The sequence below is a fragment of the Dromiciops gliroides genome, chromosome 1 (assembly GCF_019393635.1).
Source record: "Dromiciops gliroides isolate mDroGli1 chromosome 1, mDroGli1.pri, whole genome shotgun sequence".
In the NCBI taxonomy this organism is placed as follows: domain Eukaryota; kingdom Metazoa; phylum Chordata; class Mammalia; order Microbiotheria; family Microbiotheriidae; genus Dromiciops; species Dromiciops gliroides.
The window spans coordinates 353,545,138-353,563,148 of NC_057861.1; the positions used below are offsets into that span (position 1 = coordinate 353,545,138).

General features: G+C 36.2%; 1 protein-coding gene across 7 annotated transcripts in view; it reads right to left on the minus strand.

Annotated features, from left to right (window-relative positions):
• CTNND2 (catenin delta 2) overlaps positions 1–18,011 on the minus strand; it is a 1,127,657-nt gene that overhangs the window by 115,671 nt on the left and 993,975 nt on the right. For 6 of the 7 annotated variants that reach the window (XM_043973915.1, XM_043973925.1, XM_043973939.1 and 3 more), the window contains 2 exons: positions 12,683–12,757; positions 11,051–11,201 (listed from right to left, as the gene is read on the minus strand). In XM_043973915.1, the coding sequence (XP_043829850.1) occupies positions 11,051–11,201; positions 12,683–12,757 (226 nt within the window). The remainder of the gene's footprint in view (positions 1–11,050; positions 11,202–12,682; positions 12,758–18,011) is intronic. The other variant, XM_043973938.1, reaches the window with a different exon arrangement.

Sequence of the window (18,011 nt, forward strand, 5' to 3'; positions counted from 1 at the left end):
AGATGAAAAGAAGGAAGCCATTTAACAGCATACAACTATGCACATTTAAACACCTTATCTGGAAAGAAAGTGGCACATGGCCAATAGGATGAAGGTTCTCTGTTAATTCTGCCAATACAAACCCTGTAGAAGAAAGAACAGTGCCAATATAAATGTTTGACAATCAGCAAACCATAGAAATGTAACAAGAAAATGCTGCTATTTTCAAATTTACCTAAAATCACTTAATGCAGCTGCAGAAGGGAATATATCCCTAGATTTTAAGAGCTTTAAACTTTTTGCTCTGAATCTACTTGAAATTATGAAGATTCCTGGAAAAAGAAATATCCCTTTTTCTTTTCTCTGTACTCATTCTATTTAAAAAAATTATCATACTCTCTCGTTATTCTTCATGTTGCCAGATATATTCTCTTGTGCTTTTATTTGTTAGTTCATTCATACATTCATTTAATCATTCATTCATCAGATATATATATATATATACATATATATTTCTATTCATATTGAGGATATGAACATACTCCATGTAATGTAAGACATTGTGGAGATTGTAGATGAAAAAATCATAAGGATTGATTCATGCCTTCTAGGGTTCTAATGTAAACTGAAATGGCTCTGAGAGCTCTGTTAAGGAGTCCACCAATGGAGATCCCCATACCTCTTACCTGCCTATTCTGTGCCATTCTAATCTATACTATCCCATAAATTTACCAAAAAGGGGGGGGCAGAATTAGAATCAGCACTGGAGTCTTAGTTAACTTCCTCTTTCAACAGTATATTTACTATTACATTAGATCTTCACTATTATTTCACCACAATATTCCTAAATTCTGTTCTTAATTTAATAATTATAAAATTTAAATCTGATCATCCCAAACATCTCTTATCGCAAAAACCACCACAGATCAATAGATGGAAGGGCCTTTTGAGGCTATCTAGTGCAAACCAGGAAAATGAGGCTTGGTTGGGGGGGAGTACTAAGTAACAGAACCAGAATTAAGTCTCATATTATCTGATTTATAATCCAGTTCTATTTCCATTATACCATTTTTTAGGCTGAGGTTTCCTATCTCATCTAGGCTAGAAGTGCAGTGTCCACTCACAGACATGACCCAACTACTGATTGGCTCCTCCATTTTCAGTCTAGGCTATGTCATCCCTCCTTTGGCTGCCCAATAGTTCTCCATCCCTGGTGATTTACCACATTGGTGCCTTAGTGCAGACTAATCAACCAAGCACTGTGCAGCTCAGAACTCCCAAACTTGAGCAACCTATTAGCCTCGGGACTCCCAGTAAGTGACCACAGGCATGCATTACTATACCAAGCCAATTATGCCATTCCAAGGTCCCAGTTAGTGATCCATAGGATAATGCAACAAAATTCCAAGTTAAGGAAAAATTGTAAAAAGTTCCTTGAATTTTAGTTTTTGAGGATTTGCCTCATGTTACAGTTCATTTGAACTCAATTTTACTGTTTGAGTAAGCATGAAAGCTAATTTAGTTACCAAACCACTAGCAATCATGACTTCCCTTTACAAGGAATGAGAGCAGTCAGTGTTTCATTCAGATTTGGCAGTTGCCTTCCCTGAGATTTAAAGCAACAGTAAGTATATATTAAGCATCTTCTATGTGCCATGAGCTGTTTTAGTCCATGGAAATATAAATCCCAACGTGAATCAGATATTACCTTAAGAAGTTTACATTTTATTGTAAGGAAAAGAGGGAGAAGCAACATGTACCTAGAAAATGAAATATATACAAAGTAATTTCCAGGATTAGGTCACTAGACTTTCAGGCCATCAGGATAGGCTCCCTGTAGCAGGTAGGACCTGAGCTAATATTAAATAATTAGCAGCTTGGAGCAGCTAGGTGGTGCAGTGGATAGAGCACCGGCCCTGGATTCAGGAGGACCTGAGTTCAAATCTGGCCTCAGACACTTGACACTTACTAGCTGTGTGACCCTGGGCAAGTCACTTAACCCCCATTGCCTGTAAAAAACAAAAACAAAACAAAAAAAACCAAAAATAATTAGCAGCTAACAGTCCTATGAAGTCAATGTGGGGAGGAGGTGCATTCCAGGATGGTCAGTGCAAAGGGTCATAGGTGGAAATGCAATATCATTCATGACAAAAAGCAAATAAACCAGTTTGGTTAGAACACAGAATGCCTAAAGAAGAATAATGTTTCATAAGCCTAGAAAGTTGCATTAGCTTGTGACTGATGCTAAAAGTCAGAAGGCATGAGTATTTATTTTATTACAGAGGCAAGTGAGGGCCACAATGGATCATGCCATTAAGTAAAAGCATCTTCCCCCAACTTGAAATTAATCCGAAAATACAGCTCAGGTCTCCTCATTTTCCTTCCATGGAGTAGACCAAATATTAATATGAACTTCCACCTTGATGCACAAAGAAATGCTGTGTCCAGAGCATCACAAGGTAGATATATTGGGGGGTCCTGGGTCTTTTGAGACAAGGTCTTAGCTTGATCAGATCCACAAGGCCTCTGACAACTAATGAAATTGGGCAGCTAGGTGGCACAGTAGATAAAGCACAGGCCCTGGATTCAGGAGGACCCAAGTTCAAATCCAGCCTCAGACACTTGACACTAGCTGTGTGACCCTGGGCAAGTCTCTTAACCCTCATTTCATTACCTTGCAAAACACAAAGCAACAACAACAACAAAAAACCCTAATGAAATCACTCCTTTAAATGGACAACATAAACAAAGCTGAATAGGGTTTGAAAACATCTAAAATGGACCCTCACTTTACCACATATCATATAATTATTTACATGCTTTCTACCTCATTAAAATGTGAACTCCTTGAAGTCAGGGACTATTTTTTATCTTTGTATACCTGATGCATAGCACAGTGCTTGGCACATAGTAAGTGCTCAATAAACACTTGTTAATTCTTTTTACTATAATTTCCCTAAGGCAATCCAGCCCATTCCCTTCTTCCTGTTTAATTTTGGGCCTAACCTGTTGAACATCTATAGTATCTGTCAAAAATGCTTATTTGTTATCTTTCTATCTATCTATCTATTTATCTATCATTATTATTATTATTATTATCCATGACTATATCTCTATCCTCAATATGTACACACATACACATGTATTTATATACAAGCTATACATAACCTGGACAATAAACATTCTTCATCTACTTTTTTTTTTTAACTGAAAGGATGGTTAGAGTAAACTTGAGTGATTATCAATATTGTCCAGAAGCTTCTACAGTGTTTTTTTATGTTTGATAAAATGATCACTATTATTTACAAAGGGGAACAAATGGAGGTTCTCTTCATTTATAAGCAATATCTCTTTGGACTCTTATCTGACAGTGACAATCACCTTTGAGAAAAAATATTATACTTCCTTTTTATGCACCAACTAATATTAATGACCAGATTGTTGTCAAAGTTATCTCTATTATAATTTCCAAGGAATCTTGAACCATTTTGATGTATATATCAACATAATTGGAAGAGAATCTTCTTTTGCTTTGCCCAAGAATATGCATTGGGGCAGCTAGGTGGCGCAGTGGATAGAGCACCGGCCCTAGAGTCAGGAGTACCTGAGTTCAAAATCTGGCCTCAGACACTTAACACTTACTAGCTGTGTGACCCTGGGCAAATCACTTAACCCCAATTGCCTCACTAAAAAAAAAAAAAAGAATATGCACAAAGGGAACATGAATTCCCTACATATTTAAGTCATTTGTGAATTATTGTGGAATATTTCTTGTGAAGCCCTTCTAAGTCATGGAGATAAACATGAAAACAATTGCTAAGATTATGAATAACTCCATCCAGGATACCTTTATGCATGAGAAAATCATTCTCCTAAAACATATATAGTTGAAGGAGAAGGCACAAATATTGAAATTTGTTCTCTATTATGTTTTTTCAGTCTTAATTTCCAAGACTTTTTCTATGCCTTTGCTATCTTTCTCTCATTTAGGTATCTGCTTCCTCATTGTCCTCATGATTATGTTCCCTATGAACATAATCTTCTCTTAATACATAAGATGAATCTTCTCTACATATGTAAGGTCTAATCCAGGGGTTATTAGCATCTTCATTTTCTTTTTACTGTTGATTTCATATTATTAGAATGGGCACCTAGGTGACACAGTGGATAGAGTGCTGGATCTAGAGTCAAGAAAGCACATCTTTGTGAATTCAAATCTGGTCTCAGACACTTACTAGCTGTGTGACTCGGGCAATTTACTTAACCCTGTTTGCCTCAGTTTCCTCATCTGTAAAATGAGCCGGAGGAAGAAATGGCAAACCACTCCAGAATCATTGCCAAGAAAACCTCAGATGGGGTCATGAAGAGTTGGATACAACTGAAAAGCAACTGTACAACAACTGATAGTAGAATCCAAGTGTGATGGCTCTCTCGTATAACATTTGTTATAATTTTCATATCTTTTCCGTCTTTTATCATTTGTATTCTTTCTGATTTTATCCTAAATGCCCTCAGGGTAATTGCTTATTTGTTTGTCCCATCAAGCTTTCTTCAAAATTGGTTTTTACCTTAAATGTCTTTCTGTTTTTCAAGGTGATAATACTCCTAATCTTCCACCATCCTTTTCTGTATGATTTTATAAATGAGTTTATATTCCACACCTGTGTTGTCGTTGGTTGTCACATTATTCTGCTTGTCAAGTAAGTCACGTGTTCACTAAGGTGTTTTTTAGGCTCTTATTGGTCTCCTCATTATGAAAGTTGATTTGTATCAGTTAAAAGTACATAATGTAAAAATAAATAACATATCTTAAAGATAAAAAAGTATACAAGACATCATGGTGACAAAGTTCTAAATGAAGTTCTAAATAAGATTATATATGTTATAGGTTCTTAGGAGGGCTGAAACTTCAATTATGGGTTGGAATGGAAAGGGAAATCTTCATAAAGAAAATACCTTTATCTTGAAGGATAAGAAGACATTGAAGAAGTGGAGAGAAATCTAAAGGCTGGGGCATAGCATGAATGATATAATGGCATGAACACTAGATTTGGTGCCTGAGAACCTGAATTCAAATCCTTTCTTCCTCAGTGACCTTGGCCAAATCACTTCCTTTTTTTTTTCTTTTAGTGAGGCAATTGGGGTTAAGTGACTTGACCAGGGTCACACAGCTAGTAAGTGTTAAGTGTCTGAGGCTGGATTTGAACTCAGGTACTCCTGACTCCAGGGCCGGTGCTCTATCCACTGTGACACCTAGCTGCCCCATCACTTCCCTTTTTATCAAGTGTTCTTAACCTTTTTGGGTATCAAGGACTCTTTTGGCAGTGTAGTGAAACCTATGGAACCCTTCTCAGAAAATTGTTTTTAAATGCATAAGATAAAATATATAGGCTCAAAAAGATAACATGAAACAATGTCATAGAGGATAAGGAAAGAGGTGGGTTGTGATCTTCATTGTTCAAGGAAGTATACACACGGATGATAAGGTTACAATCTAACAAAGTATCAAATTAATGCTATTGAAATGGGGTGGGAAAACTAACTTTCCCTTTGCTCTAAAACAAATGCTGCTAGAAACCAAATTCCTTGTACTTAAATGTCTCCTTACTAAAGATGGAGCATCTCAATCCTATAATGCATATGACTGTGATTATTTTAGATCTATTTTTACATGATTGACTCTATTTCTTGCCTGATGACATCTGATTTTAGAGTTCTAATTTTATATGACCAATATGGTATTCCAAGAGTTGCTGCTTAGCAGAACTGACTCTAGAAACAGAAGGAAGAAAAGCCTAGAAGCCATACTACTTCTCAAAAGTTCACTCTTACTTTGTGCTTTAACTTTTCCCCCCAAAATAAAACACATGATGACCTCCAATCAGAATATATGCAAATAACTGACTAGCTACTGATTTCATCTAACTTTCCTGGACTCAAAAAGGGAGAGTATTGCCATCCAAACACCTGTGATAACTAATATGAAATAACTCTGCCCAAGGAAGAGGAAAGCCCAGATGAGCAAGAAATTAAGATTAAATCTCCAAAATTGACATCTAAAATTGATATTCAAAATCAATGTGGTCCTAAATGTGAGAAAAAGGTCAAATTAAGTCTTTCCCATGGCTTTTAATGTATTTTAAACAAAGAAACTAATGGGGTTAATTGAAGAAATATTCAAAATTCTCTTGTGTCATGTTTAAATAGCTCTCTGTGACTGACATTTCATGCCAAATCTTTCCCCTGTCACTAGGCCCATTCTCCAGATCTCCAAACACTTCAGAATGCTTCTTAAAAAATTGTAGTCTGGGCTTTTGCATGATCTATGACCAAAAAAAAATCAAAAACAAAAACAAAAAAACAAACACATTTCTGAGCACAAAAAACAGAATGGTGATTTAAAATTGTGATACATATTTCATTTGCTTAAAACAAGATTCAGTTTTGACCTTATAACATTATCTTTAATTATACTGTAAATTTCTTGCTTGTAAATTGTTGTTTGCATGTTGTCTTCCCCATTAGCTTTTGGAAGGCAGAGATGTTTCACTTTTGTATCCTCAGACCTTAGCATGGTGCCTTGAACAAAATAAAAGCTTAGTAAATGCTAATTTAATTGATTCCCAATTGCAACAGATAACTTTTTTTTAAGGAAAAAGCCAAATTGTAGAGAAATGCCAAAAATAAATGCTTTGTTTCTTTGATGGCATTACTGCATTATAATTGTCTATCTGGGTGTCCTTGATTCCTCTTGCTCCTTCTGTTCCCTAACTGTGGACATTTCCTAAGATTTATTCTTTATCTTCTTAATTTCTATCAGCTACTTTTTGTGTGGTTTCAAGGAACATAATCCTACCTAGCTCTCCCCCAGTTTCTCCCAGGATAAGCTGGGATTTCACCTGAAATCTCATCATTTTACAGATTGACTCAGCTTTTAATATTCAACACCTTTTTAGACACTAGCTGTGTGGCCCTGGGCAAGTCACTTAGCCCTCTTTGCCTCAGTTTCCTCATCAGTAAAATGAGTTGGTGAAGGAAATGGCAAACCACTCCAGGATCTTTGCCAAGAAAACCCCAAATGAGGCCACATAACATCAGACACCATAGAACAACAAGTCTTTTCAGCACCTTGAGTTGCTTCTCCCCTCTGACTGGTGGCCTGGAAGGCAGAACAATAAACTCCTTCCTTTAGAGAGGGCTCAGAACTTTCCCTGGTAACTCTTCATTTTCTATGAGGGGCCCTGCCTGTTTTCAACTTCATGTTTTCCTGTTTTCAACTTTCCGCTATTTCCCCTCTTTTCCTGTATTCAGCTACCTTTTGTGTATGTATTGTCTTTCTCCATTAGATTGTAAGCTCCTTGAGAACATAGACTTTAAAAAAATTGCATCCCCAGTGCTTAGCACAGTGCTTGGTAAGTAGTAGTCACTTAATAATAATTATTTACTACCAACTATCTATTTATATATGTGTATGTTCTTTGTTTGTTTGTTTGTTTGTTTTAGTGAGGCAATTGGGATTAAGTGACTTGCCCAGGGTCACACAGCTAGTAAGTGTTAAGTGTCTGAGGCCGGATTTGAACTCAGGTACTCCTGACTCCAGGGCCGGTGCTTTATCCACTGCGCCACCTAGCTGCCCCATATGTGTATGTTCTTCAGATGGACAACAACTTATTCTAGTGGCTTCAACTACAGTCATTTTGGGAAATGAATGTTAAAGATGTTTTTTGAGAGAAAGAAAAGAAAAGAAAAAGAAAAACTGGCAACCTGCTACATGTTCTACTGAAAAGAGAGCTGTATTTGGAATCAGAAAACCTGTTTGCATACATACTGTCCTTTACAAACCATGTGACTTGTGTAAGTCATTTAACTTCTTTGAGAGTCAGTTTCCTCAACTGTGAGAAGAAAAGGGATCCCTGAGGCCCCTTTTAGCTCTAAATAATGTGATTACAACTTTCTTATGGTGTTAATAATGGTACCAATATTATTTTACTTACTTAGTTACTCAGACTTAACACCTCAGTGTTCTCTCCTTATTAGAGAGGGTGTGTCTTGGGACCTCTCTGAACCTCAGTTCCTTCATCTATAAATAAGCAAGGTGGTTTAGAAGGCCTCTAAGGTTCTAGCCAGCTCTTAATCTATGATCCAATCTTCTATAGTCACTATGTGAATAAGTCCTGTTAATCCTTCCTTTGAAATATGTTTTCATCTCTGTCCCTTCCATTACACTTGTGTGTACACATGCACGCATGCACAAACACATACCATCAACCTAGTCACAGACTGAACTCTGACAAAGCTTGTCCCAACTAGCCTCTCTGCCTTCAGGTCCTAGTGTATTCTCTACAATCTATATGAAATATCAACACCAGATGAAATTCCTTAAAGTGCCACTATCATCATGTCACCCCCCCCCCCTGCTAAAAACAAAAACAAACAAAATTTAAGTAGCTCTTTTGTTGCCTACAGAAAAAATGTCCAAACTCCTATCCTGGCATTTAATCCCCAGGCAAACGGGATCTTTTCTAGTTGTCCAACTACAAGGACAACACAGAATATCTACTCCAGTCCTGCCAATGTCGTTATTGTCCCTTATTTATTCCAGATTTCACTCGTTTTTCAGTACACTTAGAAGTTTTTCCCATATCTTCTCTATCTACATTTTACCCATCCTTTATGGTCCTTCATCAATGCCACCTCTTTAATGAAATTTTCCCTAGGCATACAGATCTCATTTTTCTGAATGTTAGCAGTGTCCCACACAAATTAACTTTCGTCTTGAATTTTTATTTGACTGATTTACATGCACAAGTCTTATGAAACTGTAACCAATGAAACTATAAGTTCTTAGAGGGCAGGGTCATGCCTTATACTTCTTGTGTATTCCTCATAATGCTGAATAAATGCATCATGCATCAACTAGAAATAATCAGCTTCACAGCAATATCTCTTGTTGAATAATACATTTCCCTATAGGTCAAATACAGTTAGTACAAATATTATTGCGATGCAAAATTTTGTCTAACAAGAAAACTATTCTAAGTCACAGTTAATGGTCTACTTTAACAATATGATCAAATAAAATCCCTCTAGGACAAAACAAATGAGAGTGTAGCCTTATTGGTCATCATAATGGGAGTTAGCCCATCTTATTTTCAAGTCTAATCTAAAAGATATCACATGAATAAATGTCTTTTTATCCCAAAAATATGTTTGGCTTTCATCCAAGAATGGGGCATTTCAAACATATCTGTGAAATATATATATATATATATATGCATAAAATATATCTATATAGCTCCATATAACTATATGTATGTTTATGTATATATACATATCTATACATACACACACGCACATATATATATATATATGAAAAATAAGAATGAAAAATTTAAGTAACTACTAATCTAAGATATAGGGCTAAACAGCAAGCTCAGGAACTATAACAATGATATTTTTTTTTGGTGAGGCAATTGGGTTAAGTGACTGCCAGGGTCACACAACTAGTAAGTGTTAAGTGCCTGAGGTCAGATTTGAACTCAGGTCCTCCTGACTCCAGGGCTGGTCCTCTATCCACTGTGTCACCTAGCTGCCTCACAATGATCTTTTTTGGATAAGGTTACTTTTGTCAAAATCAGCCTAGGCATGGAGCCAGTAGGGGAAAGTTCCTTTCTCTTCCCCCCCTGCTCCACTTTTCTCCAATTTGGAGGCAGAAGAGGTTGAAAAGTAAATGGCAATGAAAGTGTCCCAGACACAGGCATTTCCCTTGTAGACTAGGGTATGAGAGTGTAGTCAGTAGCCTGAGAGTAGGAGAGAAAGCACCTGTCTCTTGAAGGAGGCTGCCCTCATGGACCAAGAGGTCAAGAAATCACCTGGAGGGGACAGGGAGGGATCAAGTGTCCAACCCTAAGGCATGGCAGTGAGTTAGCTCACATACTAAAATAAACTCCCCTGCCTCTTATATTATGTCTATGCCTCATTAAAAAAAAGTTTCTGAAAACAAATTGTGTTATTGGAATTAATCTTCTTTGTTAACTGAGCCATTCTGGCATTTTCTAAGGGATTTCATTAAAGGAAAAAAAGTGAAGTGAGGATCATTTTTTAATAAAGATTAAAATTAAATTGCTGGCTTCATCTCAAACAAATAAAGTACTTTAATAAATAATGAGATTTGGATCTTAAGCATATTCCCAAATTTGAGGAGTAGGTACAGTTTAGAGATGAAATAAACAGAAAGAAATGAACAAGAATATGATAAGTAGTTTCTCACAATGCATTCTTTGACAGTTTTTAATTAGCAAGGATTAGAAATGTCCACAATTATACTTCCTATAATTTATCAATCTGAACTTCAAAAAGAACCTTTTTATTTTATTAATATTCAATTTCATTTTTAACCTATGGTATGTTTTATCTAGTCATTGTTTGTTACCATAACTTTTCTATTGGGGCTGAAGGGAGGGTGGGGAATTGACTTGATTTTCCAAATACACTGCCTTAAATACAAAATTATAGTTTCCTTTATTGATCAGTCCCTTCTTTGATAACTCTCCTTTCTTGGCTTCAGAGAAATCATACTATCCTAATTCTTTTGATCGTCCCCCACAATTTAGCCAGTTCTTTGTCATCTTCCAAATCTTCAAGGGAGTTGGACTGAAATTTTAAATCAATAGATTGGAGCCAAAATTCACCCCCCATCAACTTCCCTTCCCTTCCCTTCCCTTCCCTTTCCCTTTCCCCTTCCTCTTCTCCTTCCCCTTCCCCTTCCCCTTTCTTTCTTTCTGCGGGACAACGAGGGTTAAATGACTGGCCCAGGGTTACACAGCTAGTAAGTGTCAAGTGTCTGAGGCAGGATTTAAACTCAGGTCCTCCTGAATCCAGGGCTGGTGCTTTATTCACTGTGCCACCTAGCTGCACCCCCCATCAACTTTCAATTGTGATTTTAAAAAGAAGAAAACATAAACAAAGGAAAGCATGGGGCATTCTTCATAATTAGGAATTTTTATAATTCATATTAGAGCCAGGTATTACCACTGAACACTTGAAGAAATATGGACCTTAAGGAACATACCTATTAATTCTTTATTTCTGACATCTAAGGCCATGTTCCGTAAAGCTGTTGCAACGGCACATACCACCCGATCATTGTCTATTCGAAGCAGTTCCACTAGGATCGGCAGACCTTTTTCTTTTCGGACAGCAGCACGAATATACACTGACCACTGTAAAGAGAGACAGAGAAAGAGAGGGGGAGAGAGAAAGAGGGAGAGGGAGAGAGAGGGAGAGAGGGAGAAGGGGGGAGAGAGAAGAGAGAGAGAGAGAGAGAGAGAGAGAGAGAGAGAGAGAGAGAGAGAGAGAGAGAGAGAGAGAGAGAGAGAATATGCTGTTTATAACAATTGCAACACTTGTTTTTTCCCCCTCTGATTACTATGTAGGGAAGTAAAGGAGGTTGTGGTCACTAAATTATAGTGAATACTTTAGGAACATTACTTAATAATTCTGTCCTCCAAAAAATACAAGTTTCAATTATACTTATTTTTCCTATGCCACAGTTTCCATTTTGTGAGTTTATAGTTTATTTAATAGCTATATATTTTCAGTGCTCTAAAACACAAGCACCTAGGAAGGGAAGGTGGATTCAGGAAATTTAAAAACCAAAGGTAAATACAAAAACAGATTAGAAAAGAGCTCTGAGGAAGAGAAGAGTGAGAATGTTTGAATGTGGAACACATTTAAGAAGGGGAGCTGGAATGGTTACTGGATAATACTTGTAGAACTGAGTCCTAAGGAGACGCTTGATTGGGGAAATAGTCAGAAACTAAATTATAAAGAGGGAGAGATGGAGGATAGTAAGTAATGAATCAGTCAAGGACTATAATTCGGGAATAGAGATTGTACTTTATTCTTTGTACCCTGAGATCAATGGCTCCAAAATCATAACTTTGTAAATTTTTATATGAAGAAATAAATATATGTTAGCTTTGGCCCTTTCTATGATCCTGTAGAATCCTTCTTCTAGCCAATGTTTAACAAATTCATAGTATCATAGACTTAGTGCTGGAAGGGGCCTTGGGAACCATCCCAATCTTCTCATTTTATAGATAAAAAACTGGGGCCTGAAGGGGTAGTGATTTGTTTGACAATATGTAAGCTCCCTGAGGTCAGGGACTGTTTAATGTTTGTCTTTGCATCCCCAGCATTTAGCATAGTCCTTGGCTTATAGCAGACACTGAGTAAATGCTTATTAAGTATATTAAGTGTTGGGATTTGGACTTAGGTTCTTTGACTCTAAATCCAGAGGTCCTTTCCTGATCTCACCCTAAATTTGAAATATTAGGATGGCAAAGCTATCTGAGTTGTTTTAATGAAACCCACTAATACTCACCTTTAATTTATATGGTAAATACAAAATGTGTATGTATGTGTGTGGTGTGATGTGATATGTAAGATGGAGCACTGATATCAAATGTAATTAATTAAAATGTGCACCTATTTAAATTAGGTTCACATTCCACAGATCGAGAATGCCACCCATGAAATTAGGTTGGTGGCAAAGGAGGTTTTTTTTTTTTTTTAATTTGTGGCAATCACTTCTTCTGAAGTGGCAGGTTCCACTTTTTATATCTTCTCTCCCCTAGGCCTCATAGAAAAAGCAACTTACATATACTTTTTACTTCCCCCTTCCCCCCGAACTGGCTCTCACCTGTGGCAGGCAGGGTGCCCCCTCTGGCAGTGTACGTAGGGCATGAACCATGCCTGCCACATCCTCCTCACAGCCCTGCATGAAATACGAGATTTGAAAAAAAGAAAAGAAAAAGAAAAAAAAAAACTTCATCCCATCCTATATCAGTAATGACACACATACTTATCATTCCCTACTCAGGCCATACATTCATATCACTTCACATCCTTGTCCCAAGGAAGCCTGAGGCAGCTAAATGTGTCCGCTCTTAGCTGGGGCTAAAACTCACTTAGGACACCTAGCACTCATTATCATGAGACATTAAGAGTAATAGCAGGAAGGTTTCAGTACTGAAAGGGGGGGGAGAGCTAGAAGTTCGAGTTCAAAAAGAAAGTCTGCACCTTTTGAGTAGGAATTGTTTCATTCTTTGTACTTATACTTCCAGTGCTTTGCATAGGGCCTGGCACACAGTAGGTATTTTAAAATATTTGACTTATCAAGGATCAAGGATTTGATTAACTTGATCAAGGATTAAAATTGAGTTCTCCCAGAAAACTGAAGTTATCATAATCACCAACTACAAAAGGGGAAGATAATAGAAATCAGAACTGTATCATGGTATATGTCTCATACCAGTATACTTTGTTTTTTCTTTTTCTTTTTCCTTTTTTTTTTTTCTAGGGCAATGGGGGTCAAGTGTCTGAGGTCAGGACCTGAACCCAGGTCCTCCTGAATCCAGAGCTGGTGCCACCTAGCTGCCCCTACCAGTAAACTTTCTTGAATTCCTTTCAGAAGGAGCTGGGACACAAATAATTTTTTTGAAAAGTTAATGCAGGGGCAGCTAGGTGGCACAGTAGATAGAGCACCTGCCCTAGATTCAGGTGGACTTGAGTTTCAAATCCGGCCTCAGACACTTGACACTTACTAGCTGTGTGACCCTGGGTAAGTCACTTAACCCCAATTGCCTCACCAAAAGAAAAAAAAAACTTAATGCACACCTGCAGTAGCATGTACAACTTTGCTCTGAGATAAACACCTACAACTACATTTTAGTTTTGTGTATGCTGCTGGAGATCACAGAGAGTAGGGAGGTGAGAATTGGGACCTTTATTCCACTTTTAGTTCTATCCGATCTATATTATGGATGCTATGAGCTTGATTTCACTATTTGAGCATCCTTTAAGACTGTCCTCAGGCTCTTCTCTTGTTTTTTATACATTTTCCTGGTGAGCTCATTTATGCACTGCCATAGTGCAGATGACCACTTAGTTTTTCTATCTCTGGTTTCTGACCTTTGTCTTTTGCTAACTGCCCAGGAGCTCTCAATTTTACATGTTTTTAAAGGCATCTCGAACTCAACATTTCCAATACAGAGCTCATCACTTTCCTCAAAAAGCTGCCTCCTTGCCCAACTTTGTGTATCCACTGGAAGGCAGGGATTATATATCTGGATACATATATACATTTATTTATTTATTTATTTACTTATTCACCTATTTATTCATTCATTCATTCATTTATTTTAAAAATATGCACAGAACCATGTATTTATTCAACAACATTAATTCACATTTTATATATAATATGATATATTTAATATATTAAAAATAAAATCTAAACCATGTAATATGACAATATGATAGATATATTATCTATATATTTACACTTTCTATTGTCTAGCATAGAAATTCGCATATATTTAGTACTTAATGAATGTTGTTGAATTAAATACATAGTTCTGTTTGTGACCATTTTATGCTCTTTCTTTATGTTTATTTTCTTTACATGTATGGAATCCGAATTTATAAAGAATGAAGGATAGTTGTTCTTTTCATTGTTGAAGTTTCCTGTGTATTTTTTAGCCTATAATAATAAGTCATTATAGCACTTGTTTGGCACATTAGCAATTATATTTAGTAGAGTTTGCATGCAAAGCCTTTGGTGAATATTTAAAAGTTCAAAAAGGGTTTTGTAATCCATAAATTTCTTAATCCCTTTAATTTTGGCTAATTTCTTTGTTATAGAAGAAAATAATTGCCATATTAAATATATACATATTAATATTATATATTTATATGTGGAGCTAGGTATTGCAGTGGATAGATAGAATGTTAGACTTGGAGTTAGGAAAACCTGAGTTCAAATCTAGCCTCAGATACTTACAAATTGTGTAATCCTAAGCAACCTAACCTTACGCATTCAACCTCAGTTTCTTCACTGTCAAGTGGGGATAGTAATAGCATCCACCTCTCGAGTTATTATAAGGATAAAATGAGATAATATTTGTAAAGTAATTTGCAAACCTTAAAGTGCTATATAAATGCTATATTTATTAATAACATTTATAATCTCATTTCCTCACTGCCTTTATCTTGAAGGAAGCACAATTTATATCAACATTTTCCCAAATGTCTTCATCTTTCTTAGTCGTCATTGTTAGAATAGACTTCTATCCCAGGAGATAGGTTAGAAATGAAATTGACTTTTCCCTTTTCAAAATAACTGAAATGCAAAGTACTGAAGTGGAATTCAAACTAAAAATGAAGATTGTGATAGCATGGTGTTAAAAGTTCTCTTCATAGTGATTTTTAATTAACATAACATTTTAAACTTGTCCTAAACTTTTACATTATTTTAAAGTTAGGATGAGATAATTAAAATATATTAATTGATTGATAGGTTGGATACATTAAACTAAAAGAAATATGATTAAAAGGTAGATTGTTCATGAAAGGTCTATTAAAGAGATTTTCGAAAAAACTCTGTCCCAATATTGACTTTAAGTATAAATTTGGAGATGCTTTGAATTGGTTATTTCATCGTAAAAATGACAGAATTGGATTTGATGGCCTCCACAGTCCCCTCCTATCTACAAATTAGGGTTTCAGGAACCTTTCACTTAATCTTTTTTTTTTTTTTTTTTTTAGTGAGGCAATTGGGGTTAAGTGACTTGCCCAGGGTCACACAGTTAGTAAGTGTTAAGTGTCTGAGGCCGGATTTGAACCCAGGTACTCCTGACTCCAGGGCTGGTGCTCTATCCACTGCGCCACCTAGCTGCCCCACTTAATCTTTATTTGATAATTCAGAATGACTTCAGGAACCAGACATGCTCAAGGACAATAATGAACCTTTCAATCAAGTAGTATTATGGCCATACAGATGCAGTAGATTCAGTTTAGTTTGTTCTGATCCCAAGACATATACTGGGATTTTTATTTATTGTAGATAAATCTCTGGGATTAGCTTACTTGGTTAAATTATTTTCCCATGATAATACATGTAGTATCAGAGTATTTGAACCCAGCTCTCTCCTGATTTCAGGCCTAGTGCTCATTATATTAGAATGGACATTTTTCCCCTCAAAAATGTATGAATTTGGTCTTTCTGGTTCTTTGTATACCAGGTGAAGGGGAGTTGATCCTAAAATAATTCTCTGAATGTTAACAACAATCCAGAATAATATTCAAAATTAATCACAAAATAAAAGTGCTAAATTTTTTTTAAAAGTCTGGAAGTGGCAGTCCCTAAAATTTAATAACATAGGCAGCATTTTTACTGTCTTCAAATCATCTTTAAGATTTTGTTTTCTTCCTATCAATAGACCTCTTTCCAGGCATTTTTCTCCCTAGGAAAACTGATGCTGTTTTATAACAGCTCTGTTGGTTGTTATAAAAAAAAGTTAGGAGGAGATGCTTCCACAAAAACCTTATGTATCACAATCTTGCATAGAGGAAAAGAATGCCACTGTCTACTGGAACATGTAATTAATTAGTTGACAACTTGTTAATGGCCAATAATCACCAGCAAATTAATAGGTAGTGCCTGTTCTGGCTAGTCTGTTTTTTTTTTTAATTTAATTCATGATTGTGATTATCTTCCTTAGGGGAAACATTGATAATAAAAATTGCCAAGCTGCTAATCACTGTTGGTCATTATCACAGGTTCAAAATTTAATTTCAACTGAAGGAAAGAGAAGGGTTAAGATAATAGCAACAACTGACATTTATATATAGTACTTAGAAGTTGACAACTCATGTTTCATACAATATCTTATTTGAGTTTCAAGAGGTAGGTACTATAAATGCAAATATCCTCATTTACAGATAAGTTAACTGAGGCTCCCAGTAAGCTGAATGCCCATCATCTCAAAATTAGTGTCAAAGGTAGAATTTCAACCTCAGGTTTCTGCTGTCTTCAAATCTAGCATTGTTTCTCTCATATGTCAGGCTGGTAGGTAGAACTTTTCTCCTTTCATACTTCAAGTATTGCTGTTGGGTTGAATTTATGACAATTCACTAATTCCTTAAGTTCAACTTCATTCAGAGTGATGTCTTAAAGCAAGTGCTATCCATTGGGGAGTAAAAGGAATTCTAGAGTAAGAGTTGTATATTGAGTAGCTTACACTAAAACCAGTTAATAAGATGAACTGATGAATATTTGGAGTTTTGTCAAAGAAGATAGCAGTTACTCTTTTTTTTTTCAGTCAGGTTAATAGAACTGAAAGTTCCAAGCAGCATGGAATACACTAAGGCAATATTGCCAATATAACTTTCCCAAGGAAGAAGACTTTTTGCAAAATACCCCCCACTTGTTTTGACTAAGAAAAAAAGCAAATAAGGTCTGGCTCTTGTATATCTCCCTCCACCCCACCCCATAATTACTTCATTGTAAAAGTAATTTTGAAGGCACATTCACTAGATAAAAAGCCCCCAAACAGTCTTAAGAATCAGTACCTTTCAATTAAAGAACATGCCCTAGAAAAATGACCTTTCTTGAAAGGAGAAAGATTCTTTATTTTGAAAGTTATAGAATATTAGAGATGTCACAAAATACCTGAATTTGACATTTATAAATGTCCTTTTAGTAGCTAAGTATGACACTGTCAAATGCACTGTCTACTAAGCTGTAGGAAGCTCTAATTCAGTATCTCTAGGGTTTTCCTGGTGACAAGGCTATGTGACTGCTTTGTTAAATGGTGAGAATCTGATAGCAAGGTAGGTATCAGTGACCCTCTGCTTCTCATACTTGGCCTCCTTTAAAAAATCTGAGATGGCTCTTGAAAAAGTGCAGCCTCTGACCTGTGGTACAACATCAGCCAGCTGTGAACAGAAGGTGCCAATGAAGCTGCTACAAAAGCAACACCATGATTTCTAGCTGAATAATTGGCTTTTAAAAATCTACTCGTCGAAGCTGAAAACTACATTTTGAAATAAGATTTTAAAAAATCCCACAAGCTTGGATATGTATAGAATAAAAATAAAGGGTTTTACTGTGAATGGACTTCCTTTTCTGACATGCTGATGAGAGACTCACACCTGATTTTAAAAATCCCACAGCCCTGTCATGGTGA